Source organism: Cherax quadricarinatus, chromosome 18 (assembly GCF_038502225.1).
Source record: "Cherax quadricarinatus isolate ZL_2023a chromosome 18, ASM3850222v1, whole genome shotgun sequence".
NCBI classification, from domain to species: domain Eukaryota; kingdom Metazoa; phylum Arthropoda; class Malacostraca; order Decapoda; family Parastacidae; genus Cherax; species Cherax quadricarinatus.
Genome location: NC_091309.1, coordinates 4,607,744 through 4,624,121, shown reverse-complemented (window position 1 = coordinate 4,624,121; position 16,378 = coordinate 4,607,744). Strand labels below are relative to the sequence as shown.

General features: G+C 39.1%; 1 protein-coding gene and 1 long non-coding RNA gene across 3 annotated transcripts in view; one reads left to right on the top strand and one right to left on the bottom strand.

Annotated features, from left to right (window-relative positions):
* LOC138852853 (uncharacterized) overlaps positions 1-4,149 on the bottom strand; it is a 37,966-nt gene extending 33,817 nt beyond the window's left edge. The window contains exon 1 of the long non-coding RNA XR_011392131.1: positions 3,353-4,149. This is a non-coding gene — a long non-coding RNA (uncharacterized lncRNA). The remainder of the gene's footprint in view (positions 1-3,352) is intronic.
* The window catches only part of LOC128689536 (receptor-type tyrosine-protein phosphatase kappa-like), a 169,723-nt gene extending 155,074 nt beyond the window's left edge, over positions 1-14,649 (top strand). For both annotated transcript variants that reach the window (XM_070086110.1, XM_070086109.1), the window contains exons 34-41: positions 1,314-1,457; positions 4,197-4,307; positions 6,032-6,161; positions 10,566-11,152; positions 11,623-11,748; positions 12,325-12,476; positions 12,746-12,881; positions 13,691-14,649. In XM_070086110.1, the coding sequence (XP_069942211.1) occupies positions 1,314-1,457; positions 4,197-4,307; positions 6,032-6,161; positions 10,566-11,152; positions 11,623-11,748; positions 12,325-12,476; positions 12,746-12,881; positions 13,691-13,768 (1,464 nt within the window). In that variant the 3' untranslated portion in view covers positions 13,769-14,649. The remainder of the gene's footprint in view (positions 1-1,313; positions 1,458-4,196; positions 4,308-6,031; positions 6,162-10,565; positions 11,153-11,622; positions 11,749-12,324; positions 12,477-12,745; positions 12,882-13,690) is intronic.
* Positions 14,650-16,378: the final 1,729 nt, after the last annotated feature.

Genomic DNA, 16,378 nt, shown 5'->3' with positions numbered 1-16,378 from the left:
GAAAAAGGGGAGGATGGGATAGGGGAGGGGAGAATGGGGGGTAATTAGGTTCGGTCTGAGGAAGAAGACCGACAGGGCTAATTCCTCAGACCAAGAGCCTCTTCACCACCACGCCAAGGAGCCCCCCTTGAAGAGGTATAAGACTAGATACATTTCAGACTACTGTGATCCAGTGTACTCTCCAGCATTAGTTTACATTCTTGCACCTTAACGCAGCTACACTCTGAAATATGTTCCACATTTATTTTTGCTTAAAAAAGTTTATTTAATTAAAAGGTGTTACATTAGTTCACTTATTTAGTTTTGAATAAATATAAGTTATTTTAATAGAAATTATGAGAGGGTTGTATGATCAGTATGCACACACTCTCCTCCACATAAGCCACCTCCTCTTACTCACCATGCTCTTCTTCTTTTTCCTGAAGCAGGGTTATCCTACCTTGGAGGGTCTGAGAGCTTGCACTTGGGAGGTACCTTGTCTGTTCCCCGGGGTGGGACCTTGGTGGAGCCTTTTATTCCTTAAGGAAGGGCATCTCTTCTTGGCTTCAGTAGATCAAATTTCATCAAAATTTAGTACCAGAGGGATAGATAAGGGAATTTGTGTAGTTCTGTGTTATTGCTGCCACCAATTGCAGTGTTTTGGTACTGGAGGTTACTGCAGATCCACGATCCAAGATGTAAGACTGCAGACATTCTTTTCAGTTTGTCTTCTGTCATTATTATAATAATAGCTGAATAACAGGCACTGACACTCAGACTTTTCTGATAACTCACACTTGGCTTTGGGTTTTCTCCACTCATTGTTGGAGCTTAAGGGAGACTGTTTTCTCATGGCTATGTATTGACCATATCATATCAGTATTACTCATGTTAATCTCATTGCCACTATTGCTTTTCAGTACATGAAAATGAAAATAAATTTTATTCCCAAATAAAGTTTAAAAGTTACGAATCAGTCTTTTACAAATAGTTGCAAAAATGTACAAGCTATTCAGAAAGCCACTAAATTATAGAGCATTTCAGGCATGCTAAACTGTGACATCATGAAACTTATAATTGAAATTATGGCATTTACCTTTCTCAAGCTCTGCATTTCCATGCCTGTGGTTTAGTAGAATATGATTCAGTTTAGGATGGAAGTGAATGTGAAACACTTAAGCAAAATATTATATACTGTTCTAAGGTGGTCAAACATTTTCCTCATTTACGTTTTTTCTGCATGCTTTATATGCATAAAATATTTAGCATAGAATTTTTAAATAAAATCACGAACTGTTGCACTCCATATATACTACTTTATCTGATATTTCCAGGGCTTTGGTGGAGTTCTTAAATACATTGCTTCACAAGGGCCCAAGGATGCCAACGTGAACACCATCGGTGACTTCTGGAGAATGATTCGAGAACAACATATCTCTGTTATTGTAATGGTCGCTAATTTTGTCGAAGGTGGAAAGGTAATTTAATATAGTTTGTAAATATTTGCAAATTATATAATTTATTCAAGATTTGTATTACTGTCATGCAAAATGCCAAATGACTTTTGTTTATTTATTTTGCAAGATGTAATCAGACATTTTTTTCTAGACTTTAAATCTGGAGTATCGTGTATAATTATTCAATTTGTTTTCGATTTCATTTTTCATAACATTATTATTACAGTTTAATAAGATCCTTGTGAACAATATTTTTTTTTAGAAATTACATGAGTGAACATCCCATCCTCTTGACAACAGACAGTATTTCAGTTTTTAAGACAATCAAATGGGTGACTGATAAACAAGTTTATTAACAATGATTTACTAACAGATCTTCCTAGTACGCTAAATGGCTCCCCTTTTTCTGTTTCCACATCAAAAGCTTTATCGCCTTTATTAATTTATTGCCTTAGTAGTATACTGTAATTGGTTATTTTTTTATCGATAGACGGCAAACTAGCCTAATTAAACCCAACCTCTCTCCAGGTAAACTCCAGGTAAACCTTATCAAACCTACGTAATTAATATCGTGAAAGTTTTCTGCAAACCGTGAGAAATTCTCATGGGAAAAAAAACACTTGATGCAGTAAGCCTATGTTGGAACATAATATAAGCTGACGTAGCATTGTCAGCTGTTAGGAAATATTGCAAGAGTAGTGTTGCAAGGCTAATATTGGAGAGGGAAACTAGTGTGAAGAAAGATAAAATGTAATAGTTTTGGTGGGCAGGTTTCACTTTACATTAATAAATTGTATTACGTTGTATAATATACTATATTACTGCACTGTATTGTATAGTGCAGTGTGTTAGAATATTGTATAATTACATTGTTACCTAGTATAGCATTATTGGATTAGTCCATTGTATAAATACATTATATTAGTATAGTGTATTAATATGTTGTGTTAGTACAATGTATTGGTACATTAGTACCTTCTACACCCCTTCTATTCCAAGGCGCTGTGTCATCGAAACGGATTTAGCACAACGCATAATGATGATGATAATAATAAGCACAGTTCAACATTTATAAGGTGTAGTGTGTGAAATTATATGGGTGAATTTCACAGGAACAATACTCAATTAACATTTCACACGTAACTGGGGAGAACTCTGGCACATCTAATACAGATTACACTTATGCTATAATTGTACCACGGTGACAGGTTGGACTTCAGCAACAGTGGGTCACTACACTGTCCCTCCGATGACCACCTCAGCTCCCCAACCTTCCGTCAAGGGAGGTTCCTTGACGCTGGAAAGGGGCTCTTGATCTAGGGAATTGGATCTGTTCCCTGAATTGAGCCTGAATGCATTCCATCCCCCCACATGCGCTGTATAATCCTACGGGTTTTGCGCTCCCCATGACAATAATAATCAGGTCCCCAAATTCACATATCAGGACCTTAAATTATGTGAATATATTCAAGAAAATACTTCAAGGCAGTAACACTGGCTGTATTAAATTTGGTCGTGTTATTATTATTATAATCAAGGGGGAAGCGCTAAACCCGGAGGATTATACAGCGCCTGGGGGGGGGGATGTGGAAGGCATTCAGGCTTAATTCGGGGAACTGTAGCACAGATCCAATTCCCTAAATCAAGAGCCCCTCACCAACATCAAGGAACCTTCCTTGAGGGGAAATTTGGTCGTGGACTGTATATATTCAGGATTAATTATTGGACTTAACAAATTTTATATAATTTGTTAATATCTTATTGTGTATATAACACAGTTCCAATAATTTAAACGTGTTACATAGTTTCAATAAAAAAAGAGGAAATATTTCTTATAAGATTTTGGTCTTGATGGCATATCCTAACTCCTCCATATTGGTAGGCAACTAATGTTGGCCAATAAATATTTACATTACCTGTAGACTGTAGTGAGATTTAATTCACACTGGGAGGCGTACATAGCTGATATATGTGCTGGGCAACACCTCACATTTTCATTCGTATCCTTATTTTGATAGTTTCACTTTGTATCTTAACCCTTCCAGATACACGTTAAATTCACGTATTATACAGGACACTATATTTGCCGGTACTGTTTCTGTCGGCTTAGATTAAATGAAATTAATTCTCCACAAAATCCCGGTCCGATCTACATTACTCCGCCATTTTCGTTGCTCTCCCCGACGTTTTGTCTACCAATACATCTTTTCAATTAATTAATAATCCTTTCAGGTGTGTACTATATTTTCATTATTGAAAGAGTAATTTCCTCTAAACTACAGTAATTTTCGCTTATTCAACTTCTTACAGAATATAAGAAAATAATGGAGAATATTATTTCTCATGTCAGATTATTGTAATCATGGGGGAGCGCTAAACTCGTAGGATTATACAGCGCATGTGGGGGAATGGAAGGTATTCAGGCTCAATTCAGGAACTGGAGCACAGATCCAGTTCCCTAGATCAAGAGCCCCTCGCCAGCGTCAAGGAACCTTCTTTGAGGGGGGGGGTCTCATATCAGAACATCTTTTAAAAGTCACTGAAGGTACTACACACCTACACAATTTCAGATAAACATTATTATCCCCATCAATTCTTACACATAGATTACAGGAAAATTATAAAAAAAATCCACATATAGTCTAATTAAGTTTATGTTCTGATGTTGACTGAGTCGAGTATTCCAGTATAATAACTTTGTTCTAATGTTGACAGGAAAATATGTAGGTCAGTATATTAACTTTGTTCTACTCTTGACAGAGGAAAGTAGGTCAGTATATTAACTTCGGGGAGAGCCTTGAGGTTGATGGCTACGTTGTGGAGGTCATCAAGACTGATCAACATTCACATTATAACGTCTCTTTGGTTCAGGTAATGTATATAATAAAGTAATATTTAACTTTAAAGGATTTATGGTGAGAGTTGTATCTGAGTAAAAGTTATTATTATTAAAGATTAGCCGGTATTCTCCCGGCCCGGGCCTTTTCCAAGTGGTGGCCCGGCCTTGGCTCCCTCTTTAGGGAGTGTCTGAGACCGAAGTCTCCCATGGGAGGAGGCATAAGTACTTCCTCATCTTTGGGACCAACTGTCCCCAGGCCTAGCCACAAGCTAGGCCTCTCTGGTCTGCCATCCCCGCCCCAAGGGAGCAAATGGGAATGACAGTCTTATGAGCTAAAAGCTTGGACTCAGGCACCTACCCTACCCTAGAAGGGTTAGGCATGGTGTCGATTGAGTAAAAGTTAGTTAAAGATTAGCCGGTATTCTCCCGGCCCGGGCCTTGTCCAAGTGGTGGCCCGGCCTTGGCTCCCTCTTTAGGGAGTGTCTGAGACCTAAGTCTCCCATGGGAGGAGGCACAAGTACCTCCTCATCTTTGGGACCAACTGTCCCCAGGCCTAGCCACAAGCTAGGCCTCTCTGGTCTGCCATCCCCGCCCCAAGGGAGCAAATGGGAATGACAGTCTTATGAGCTAAAGGCTCGGGCTCAGGCACCTACCCTACCCTAGAAGGGTTAGGCATGGTGTCGATTGAGTAAAAGTTAGTTAGTTAGTTAAAGATTAGCCGGTATTCTCCCGGCCCGGGCCTTGTCCAAGTGGTGGCCCGGCCTTGGCTCCCTCTTTAGGGAGTGTCTGAGACCTAAGTCTCCCATGGGAGGAGGCACAAGTACCTCCTCATCTTTGGGACCAACTGTCCCCAGGCCTAGCCACAAGCTAGGCCTCTCTGGTCTGCCATCCCCGCCCCAAGGGAGCAAATGGGAATGACAGTCTTATGAGCTAAAGGCTCGGGCTCAGGCACCTACCCTACCCTAGAAGGGTTAGGCATGGTGTCGATCTGAGTAAAAGTTTTTGTTTGCTTTGTTTATTAATATAAACAGTATTTTATAGTATATTATACAAATTTATAGTATTTTATATGCAAATTATGGTGTTTATGGAAATTTATAGTGCTATGCAAATTTATATTTTATATATAAATTTATAATACTGGTTAGTGATGATAGCATTTGCTATTACATAAATTTAAAGTAATATATGATAAAATTAAATACATTACTGGACGATAACATTCAAAATTTGAATATTTAAAATAAAATGAAAACGAAACCAGAAATAAAATTGATCCAAACACTGATATTACCATATGAAATTTAGCTACCTGTTATAGGGTAGCTAAATTCCGTATGGCCACATGTAAGTTATACTCAGTAGTATAATTTTTTACCCTTACATGTAACTCACTCCACTCATACTTGTACCAGGAATTTCTCTGTCAGAATATGTTCGGTGCACAAAGATTTTGATTTATTCATAAGGCTTCTGGTATTGTGGGTAAGCACTTTGTATTGCCAGCATTGTGCATTAGGTATAATTGATGGTGTATTTAAAGGGAATGTGAACCTTGTGGGATGCAGCACTATCAGTATGGAATCATCAGGTGTAATTTACCTGGACTTATATCAATATTTTCCACAAAATCGTCCTGATGCATTACTTCGATTAAATACAAGATACCATGTCTAGATGTTAAATATCAGTCGGATAACATAGACGCTGCGTATCACAAAGAAATATTTGTACGTAAAATCGGTTGAATTTCCAGGTGTGGAAGAACGGAGTTGCACACACAGTGACACACTATCACTACACCAGCTGGCCAGACCATGATGTGCCAAGTGAGGCCCACAGTCTGGGTACCATGATACGACAGATTATCCAAACACATTCAGAAGGTAGGCTTATAGTCCCCAATTTATTTATTTATTTTTTTTTTCATTGAACTTGATATCCCCTGCAACTTTTGCTATTATGAAAAATGACTAAAGCTGATCTCTTAAGTAGTATTATCAGTGACAGTTATTGGATTTGAGAAAAAAACGGCCAAGTATGAGACAGTAGGCCTGCTGCATTTTTCCTCCATTTTTTATTTTCTTATAATCCTCTTTTCGAGATAATAAAAATCTGCCAGAAGGATTTAATTCTAAGCTTTAAAACTATGATTATTTCTTGGATATATTTAAATTTCAGCTGAAGTTTTTTTTTTTTTTTTTTTTTTTTTTTTTTTTTTTTTTTTTTTTTTTTTTTTTTTTTTTTTACTACACAGACTGTTCCCCTCCAACATAGGATGACCTTCAAGACGAAACATTCAGCATTATTCAATCAGTTTCTGTAATTACGTTTTTTAAAATTGTTTGTAGTCTAAACAGCAGCTGTTGTGATTTCTTTGCACTTCTGTTGAGTCCATAAAAGTTATAATTCCAGCTCTAATGTGGTATAAAGTACCATGATAGCTCTGACCTAGTGTAAAGTACCATGATAGCTCTGACCTAGTGTAAAGTACCATGATAGCTCTGACCTAGTGTAAAGTACCATGATAGCTCTGACCTAGTGTAAAGTACCATGATAGCTCTGACCTAGTGTAAAGTACCATGATAGCTCTGACCTAGTGTAAAGTACCATGATAGCTCTGACCTAGTGTAAAGTACCATGATAGCTCTGACCTAGTGTAAAGTACCATGATAGCTCTGACCTAGTGTAAAGTACCATGATAGCTCTGACCTAGTATAAAGTACCATGATAGCTCTGACCTAGTGTAAAGTACCATGATAGCTCTGACCTAGTGTAAAGTACCATGATAGCTCTGACCTAGTATAAAGTACCATGATAGCTCTGACCTAGTATAAAGTACCATGATAGCTCTGACCTAGTATAAAGTACCATGATAGCTCTGACCTAGTATAAAGTACCATGATAGCTCTGACCTAGTATAAAGTACCATGATAGCTCTGACCTAGTGCAAAGTACCGTGATAGCTCTGACCTAGTATAAAGTACCATGATAGCTCTGACCTAGTATAAAGTATCATGATAGCTCTGACCTAGTATAAAGTACCATTTATTTATTTATTTATTTATAATTTGAGCACACATACAGAGGTACAAAAAAATACAGACAAGAGCAGCATGCCAAAGCCACTTATACTATGCATAGCATTACGGGCTGGCTTAAAATTAACTTAAGATTAACTAAGCAATGATGAAATCAGTGAAAAACATTAATGTAAACAGATTACTATAAAGCACAAGTGAGTATTACAAAGACAGGTCATATGGTTGCATGCATTGTTGTAAATTCAGTAGAATGGAGTATTCTGTTAGGTAGTGTATTTAAAAAATAATAAAGTTAGATTGGGTTTTAGGTTTAACATTTATGTGATATAATTGTGAGAAGCATTTAAGATATACAATTTATAAGGTTCAGTTATTCAGTATTTATTTGGTTTTGGGTGAGTAAGTGATCTTTGAGAAGAGACTTGAATTTATAAACAGGTAGTGTTTCTTTTATATTTACAGGTAATGAATTCCAGATTTTAGGGCCTTTTATGTGCATTGAGTTTTTGCATAGCGTGAGATGGACACGAGGAATATCAAAGAGTGATCTGTGCCTTGTGTTATGGTCATGTGTTCTGTTGAGGTTGGCAAGGAGATGTTTGAGGGGAGGGTTAATATCAGAGTTGAGTGTTCTATGTATGTAATAGGTGCAGTAATAAGTATGGATGTTTTGTATGGTGAGTAGGTTGAGTGTATTGAATATTGGTGGAGTGTGCTGCCTGTAGTGAGAATTTGTTATCATTCTAACTGCAGCCTTTTGTTGGGTAATTAGTGGTCTGAGATGGTTACTTGTTGTTGAGCCCCATGCACAAATTCCATAGGTGAGATAGGGGTAAATAAGAGAGTGATATAGGGCCAGGAGGGCTGACTGTGGAGCATAGTACCGTATCTTCGATAGTATGCCTACAGTCTTGGAAATTTTCTTAGAAATTTGTTGTATATGTGTATGAAATTTGAGTCTATTATCAAGGTGGATTCCTAAGAATTTTCCCTCTGTTAGCTTTGTGATAGGTGGTCCGTTTATCATTATGTTAAGAGGGACATCTGTAGCTCTGTTACCAAACTGAATGAAGTAGGTTTTGTCAATGTTTAGTGTAAGTTTGTTAGTACTCATCCAGGTAGATATTTTCTGTAATTCGGTATTTACAGTATTGGCTAGCGTGACTGGGCTCGGGTGGGAGAAGACGTATGTTGTGTCATCAGCAAATAGTGTGGGTTTGAGTAATTGCGAAGCATTTGGTAGGTCATTTATGTATAGGAGAAAGAGAAGAGGGCTAAGGACACTTCCCTGTGGGACACCAACTGTAATTGGTTGTGCAGAAGAGTTTGCCCCATTTGCGTACACATATTGGCTTCTGTTGCTGAGGTATGACTTGAGGTAGTTGAGGGAGTGCCCTCTTATACCATAGTGTGACAATTTTACGTGGAGCAAGTCATGGTCAACTGTATCAAAAGCTTTACGTAAGTCAATGAAGATCCCCAGTGGGACTTCTTTTTTCTCTATTGCAGTGTATATATGTTCTAGCATGTGTATAATAGCATCATTAGTATTTTTATTAGGCCTGAATCCAAATTGGCAGGGGTTGAGTATGTTTTGGGAGATAAGGTAGGAGTAGATTCGTTTATGAATTAATTTTTCGAAGATTTTTGAGAGAGGGTGTAAGTTGGATATTGGCCTATAGTTATTCAACTCTGTTTGGTCTCCTCCTTTGTGGATCGGGGTGACCCTTGCTATTTTGAGTACTGTAGGGAAGGTGGAGGATTCAATGGATTTGTTAAAGAGTGTTGCAATGATTGGTGATAGCACTTGTGACACTTTTTTGTATATAAAGGGTGGTAAGGTATTTAAATCTCCTGCCTTGTTTTTTAGTGCGTTGATAATAAGGGAGACTTCGTATGGGTTAGTCGGAGCTAGGAACAGTGTGTTCGGGTAGTTGCCGGTGAGGTAGTCATTTGGTGGGGTATCTGAGCTTGGGATTTTATTGGCAAGGTTTTGTCCTATAGTGGAGAAGAAATCATTGAGTCGGTTTGCTGTTTCTGTTGGTGGGAGTTGGGGTTCATCTGATTTTGCTAATTTTATTTCGCTATTTCGTGATATCTTTTTTGTTCCCAGAATTTCTGATAGGGTTTTCCAGGTCTTTTTTATATCACCTCGTAAGTTGGATAATCTGTTCTCATAATACAATTTTTTTGCCCTTCTTATCAGGCTGGTTAGGATTGACGAGTAACGTTTTGTTTGGTCTCTGGTTATGTGACCCATTCTGTACTGTTTTTCATATTGGTGTTTTGTATTTATGGATTTGAGAATGCTGGGTGTTAGCCAGGGACTGTTCAGTCTCTTAGCTGTCATCTGCTTAGTTTTTTTAGGGCAGTGCTTGTTATAGAGGTATTGGGTCTTTTTTAGAAAATTATTAATACATTCGTCAATATCTGTATTGATTTCTAGCTCAGTGTGCCAGTCAATGTTTGCTACTGCTGTTGTGAAGTTATTAATGGCTGACCTAGTATAAAGTACCATGATAGCTCTGACCTAGTGCAAAGTACCGTGATAGCTCTGACCTAGTATAAAGTACCATGATAGCTCTGACCTAGTATAAAGTACCATGATAGCTCTGACCTAGTATAAAGTAGAATGATAACCCTGGCAGTATAAACTAGCATGGTAGCTGTGGCGTAGTATAAGATAGCTTAGTAGCTCTGAAAGTACAAACTAGCATGGTGGCTCTGAAATAGTATAAGCTAGCATGGTAACTGGCAGTATAAACTAGCATAGGAGCTCTGACAGTAAAACTAGCATGGTAGGACTGACAATATAAAATAACATGCTAGTGCTGACATGGTATAATTTAGCCCAAACATGGTATACACTGGCCCTGACGGTATAAACTATCATGGTAATGCTGACATAGTTTAAATGTGCATGGTAGCACTAATATAATGTAAACTAACATGCAAACTCTGACATGGTATAAACTTGCATGCTGATTCTGACACAGTATAAACGAATATGCTAATCTGACATAAACTAGCCTGCAAGCTCTGGCATAGTATAAAGTAGTCCTACGCTCAGGATAGCAATTGTTGTATGGTCAGTACAGTAGCTTCATTCTCAATATAGCAATGGCCATTCACTCAGCACAATAATTATTGTATGATTAGGATAGTAATTATTGTATCATCAACATAGGAATTATAAATTCAGCATGTGAAGTGTATGCGGCTTTATTTTTCTTCCTCATTCCCTAGGTGGTGTGGTTGCCCACTGTTCAGCTGGTATTGGACGCACTGGCACTGTTCTGATGGTGATGCTTTTACACGAGATGTTAATGATACACGACAGTATTGACCCATTAGAGGTCCTGAAGCACCTTCGTGAATGTCGTGCTAGATTAGTGGAGAATGTTGCTCAGTACAACCTCGCTCTTCAGATTTTTGATGAAGTTCTCTTCGGAGCCAAAACTGTTATTTCTTCATTTAGCTTACAGGATCAGACTAAAGAGTTTCTAAAGAGCAGCAGTGCTCTCTACCAGAAAGCTAAGGCTCTTCCTTCTGGCCTCACTTTCCGAGGTGCATCACAGCGCGAATTTTATCCCCAAAACCGAAATCACAGTATTTTACCAGCAGATACTCAAAGAATTTTCTTAGAAATGGAGAATGGCAAGATGCTTTCTCAATACATTAATGCCGTGAGATTGAACGGTCTTGATCATCCCAACACCATGGTGGCGACAGAGCATCCTCTACCGTCCACTCTCGCCAAGTTCTGGAGGCTGGTGGTTGAGAAGAAATGTCCAAATGTTGTTCTTATCAACACATATGAAGGATATGAGAAGGTAATTTGTGTTATCTTCAATCGTTAAGATATTTTGCTTAAAATGTCAATTTAGTGTTTGAGCTGTCAAGAAAATTTTAATTTTCTTTTTTCAACTTTTCGTATGATTGGCAAATATTATTTTCCTCTGCTTTCCGAGTCACTAAGATATTTTGCTTAAAATGTGAATTTAGTGTTTGAACTGTATCAGGAAAATTTTAATTTTCTTTTTTTTTTCAACTTTTCTTATGGTTACGTCATATTTTCCTTTCTGCTTTCCGACTCACTAAGATATTTTGCTTAAAATGTGAATTTAGTGTTTGAACTGTATCAGGAAAATTTTAATTTTCTTTTTTTTTCAACTTCTCGTGTGATTATGTTTTATCATTTTCCTCTCTGCTTTCCGAGTCACTAAATGCGTAGGGTTCTGCTTAATCTCTGCTTTCATTGACACTCCAATACTTCACTAATTATTATTTTGTTGTGTTAAAGGAGTTTCCAGAAGTGTTGCCAAGAAAAGATGCTGATCTCATCCTGGGCACCTACACCATCCACACACTTCACGCTGCTCAGTACAACTCTTTTGTCATCTACTCTATTGAAATTATCTCTCAAAACGTATGTGAACATAATTGTTGTGTAATATTAAGATTCTATTAATATTATTTCATTCATGGGGAAGCACTAAACTTGTAGAAAGCATACAGTACCTGGTTAATGGGAGGTGATCATGTTCAAACCAAGGGAAAAATAGCTGCAATTCCTCGCATGAAGAGCCCTTCACTGCATCAAGGTAACCTGTTGAATAGGTGGCACCAGTGTGGTAGAGCACCAGAAATGTTGAGATTCAGTGCCGAGGTAATGTGAAGGACATTCCACTGACGAGCTTTGAGCCAATATTAAAGTCAGTCATTATCATAAAGGGTGCATTAATTTCAAGGTGAAAATATATGAATATTGTAAATGTCAATATCTCCAGTTTGTTCTTTAAGTCAATAAGCCTACCAACTTTTTTTTCTGTGTATGTATTTGCTCAATGCCTGACATATACCCCACAAATGCAATAACAGATTTTTAGATTTACTGCTTTAAATTACTTCACCATCAAATATAGTGTATACTACAGTTTAGTTCAGTGAGTGCAGGAATGCAGTAAACATGTGACAAGGATTGATGTATGCTGTTTCTCCTCAGCAAGTGCATCATACAGTTACTGTATACCAGATCACTTCATGGCCATATGGTAGTGAAGTTCCTCCTTCACCTGATGCATTAGTTGGAGTATCAGAATTGTTGCTGCAGACTCCCTACACCCCAGAGACTGGCCCTCTTGTGCTCTGCTGTGGGTAAGGAAATTTCCACAAGTATAAATTGGATGTTTTTCCGTCTTCGCCAATCTCACTTCGTTATCTTTGTAATAAAGTGCAAAGGTTAGCAGTATATCACAATAAAGCAAATGTTTCCATTTATTGCCAAATGAGCGAAAATCGAGTAGCCGAAGTTAATTTATCTGTATCTTCTCCTTTACAATATAAATGTTCATTTATTATTTTAAATACTCATCTCACTCATTATACTACTAAACATAAGTTAAACAGAAAAATACTATTGACAGTGATGGTGTGACAGGCTGTGGACTTATGGCAGGAGTTCTCTTAACTATTGAGAAACTTCAGAAATATAATGAAATCGATGTTTATCGCACTGTTGTGTATCTTCAGCGTGCCCGACCACAGTTCTTTGTGTCCCAGGTAAATAAACTGAATCTTATACATAATGAATAATAATGTTAGTAAAATTATGGGTTTCATACGCACGAGATTATTTAAAAAAATCCATTATGTAAAACATTGTAGGGATGTTGCATCTAAGGGCGTACTAAAAAGTCTGCCCTCTGCTTTTCATTGAATGTATTTTGTACCATTTACCAAGTCTTGCTTTCAGTTTGCAAATTTGAGGCCAATCCCTCCAGAACTTCCCAGGTGTATCTCTCGCCTGCGGTGATATAATTGGTGTAATTCAGAAAGCAGAAGAAATGTTACCTAGATGATTTGGTCATGTAGAAAGCCTGGAGCAAGATTGATTCAAGAGGGTCTATATATCTGGGGTGGATGTAAGGTGTAGGGGATGTTTGAGAAAGGTTTGGAAGGAAAGCGACAAAAAGTGCTGAGATTTACCGTAGTCTTGAACATCCCGCAGATTTACATGAGCATATTAGATTGACATAAGTAATGGCCAGTGGCCTTTCGGATTTGTTTTGCTGTTAGTGTGAGCGTGACAGTATCTCTTGAAGGGATTTAGGGAAACTGGGCTAGCCAATCGCGATTTTTGGTGGTAAGAGATTTACCTTCGCTTTGAAATTTGGGCGGGAATAATGTGTTTAACTCTCATCATTTGATTATAATGTCTGTGTTCTGTAAAGATATAGGGAGAAAGTAGCAGAGAATATATTTCCTTTACTGGATCACTTTACCTTGGTGGCAATCATTTGATGTTTTTATTCCTTACTCATGTACATGCTATAACAGATTCAGAATTTCTTTCATCCTTTTCCCTCTAGGCACAGTTTGAGCTGCTCTACAGTGCTGCTGTTACGTTCCTGCAAGATTATGACACATATGTGAACTGTCCACGTTGAGCTGTTTTATAAAGGAGGTTGTGGTAACACTGTTATCTGTGTGCAGGCTAGAAAAACTCAGCATGTTGTAGAGTACTGCAATGTAGATTTTGTGGTATTCATGAAGCTTGCACCACCAATTAACTTGGTGCTAATCAAAAGTAAATTCTGTCAGTAGAGCTGTTCTTACACCCTGTGTCATTATATGCTTGAGTGTGAAAAAAAAGTCAGACTTTACGAAAGCTTACAAATGTTTAAGAAATGCTAAAAGTGCCAAAAATATGGAAAATACTCTTAACTGTGCTTACTATAAATACTCATAGCCACTACCTAATCGACAGAGCCCTTTTACCAGTACCGTAGACCAGCGAGTAGTATATGTAACATAATGAATATGCTGGATTGTAATACTTGTGTATCTCAATTCATTGTACAACTAACCCCATATAGCTGTTACTGAATACAGTAAATGAAGTTTGTAAATAGTTAATTGCTACTGTACCTTCACACACAGTGGGGGAGGGGAGATCATTCCAAGGACTCATTATGTACCTCTTTAATGTTTAGGCTACAACTCGCAGGATAGGTACGAAATACTAGATAATAAAACCATTAAATTACCTCATGAAGTTGAAGACTGATGTAGATAAGTTTTAGCTGTATATAAAATAAAGAGGCTTTCCAGAGTTTTAATAATAAGGATTTTAGTGATGAGTTGTGATAGAGCTCAACGCAACAGATGAATACAAATGCTGCACTCCATTCACATTGATGGGGCAATACAAAATGCAGCCCTCCAGTCACGGGACAAATACTGCCTTTGTCATTCAGAGTCATGGGGCAAAATGAAATGTAGCCCTCCAATCATTCACAATTATAAACAATAACCTCTTCAAGGGGGGCTCCTTGGCGTGGTGAAGAGGCTCTTGGTCTGAGGAATTAGCCCTGTCGGTCTTCTTCCTCAGACCGAACCTAATTACCCCCCATTCTCCCCTCCCCTATCCCATCCTCCCCATCCTCCCCTTTTTCCTTTCCTCCTCCTCCTCCTCACCCCTCCCTTTTGCCCTTCCTCTTTTTAGCCTTCGTGATTTCTCCCACAGGCGCGCTAGTTCCTAGGTAGGGGAAAGGACACCGGGGTCCATCCCATTCCGTTGAGGTTTCTTGGCGGTGGCGTAGTTTGCCGTGGAATCTGGATTGCCTAGGGATGTCCCGATCCCTCTCCGGTATCCCGGAGTAGCTTTGGGTGTCTTTTGGGCGACGGGTGTATCTCTGGAAGCCACCTTTCGGATTCCGGGGGTGGTGGCTGAAGGAGGTATGCTTTGTGGCGGATATCCGGCCGCCCTCTCTTTTGTCCACCGAGGTAGCTCGGCAGATGTGAGGTTGCTATCCCAGATTGCTGGTTTACTGGCATGAAGGGTAGGGTATGGCACGGGTTCCATGCTGCATCTGCGTTACTAGCGGTGTCGAGTCCTCTTGGGCGCGGAGGGAGATTTCTGGCCCTTTCATTCCTCCTAGGAACTATCCCTCCCCGGTCCCCCCTTTTTTTTTCTTTTTTTTATTTTTATTTTCTTTTCTTCTTTCTTTTTTTTTCTTAAAAACAAAAAGAAAGAAGTAACCTAACCATGGCAGCCCTAGTCCATGAACCTGGTACCCCCGGGCCCCTTCTTGATACCGCACCCCGTTCTGACCCCGCCTCGTCTTTGGACCACTCTTCAGACATTCCTCATGCCTCTGTACCTATTGCCGGTGCTGTTTCCTCACCCGCTTCAGGTACTGAGGCCTCGACTGACTCCTTCGATTTATCAGACCTTCGCTCTCCTCTGACTATGCTTCCGGCCTCTCCCTCTACGGTGCGGCAATTTTCAAATCGCCGACCCGTTCCACGTCGGACCAACTCTGGTCCCACGCCTAAACGTCAACGACAATTACCTGCTGATGATACTTCTCCACCTTCACCTTCTCGTTCTTCTCAGAAACGATCGACACGTCCTTCACTACCTTTCCACGCTCAGTTTCAGACTGAACAGTGGACTAAATTCTTCACTTTACGACCAACTTCCTCTACTGCCTATCTTTCTGACCATAGTATTGGCAAGGCACTCCTACGCCATGTTGGTAAAGATATTTCTTTTCATGCTCTTAAGAGCGGTACGCGCATCATTACCGTACAGAATGCTACCCAGGCTCGTGAGCTCTCTCGTCTTTCCCATATAGATACTGTTCCTGTCACCCTTGAAAAACATCATTCCCTCAATTCTTGTAGTGGTACCGTTATTCTGCCCCATACCATAGTTCAACAAAATTTCCAGACATGTGGCACCGACATTCTAGAACAGCTGGAACTCCAAGATCTCCCAATCCTCAAGGTAGACACTTACGTTCTTCCTGCCCGTGGGCGGAGACGATACCCTAGCAATGTGGCTCGTTTAACTTTTGACAGCCGAGAACTCCCATCCTCCGTTTATATAGCAGGACATCGGTTACAAGTTCGAAAGGTGATCCCTACACCACAACAGTGTAGAAATTGCTGGCGATTTGGCCATCCAGCGAAATATTGCAGATCTATCGCCGAATGCCCAGTCTGTGGTGCCGATGACCATTCTAATACGTCTTGCAATCGATCTCCCTCTT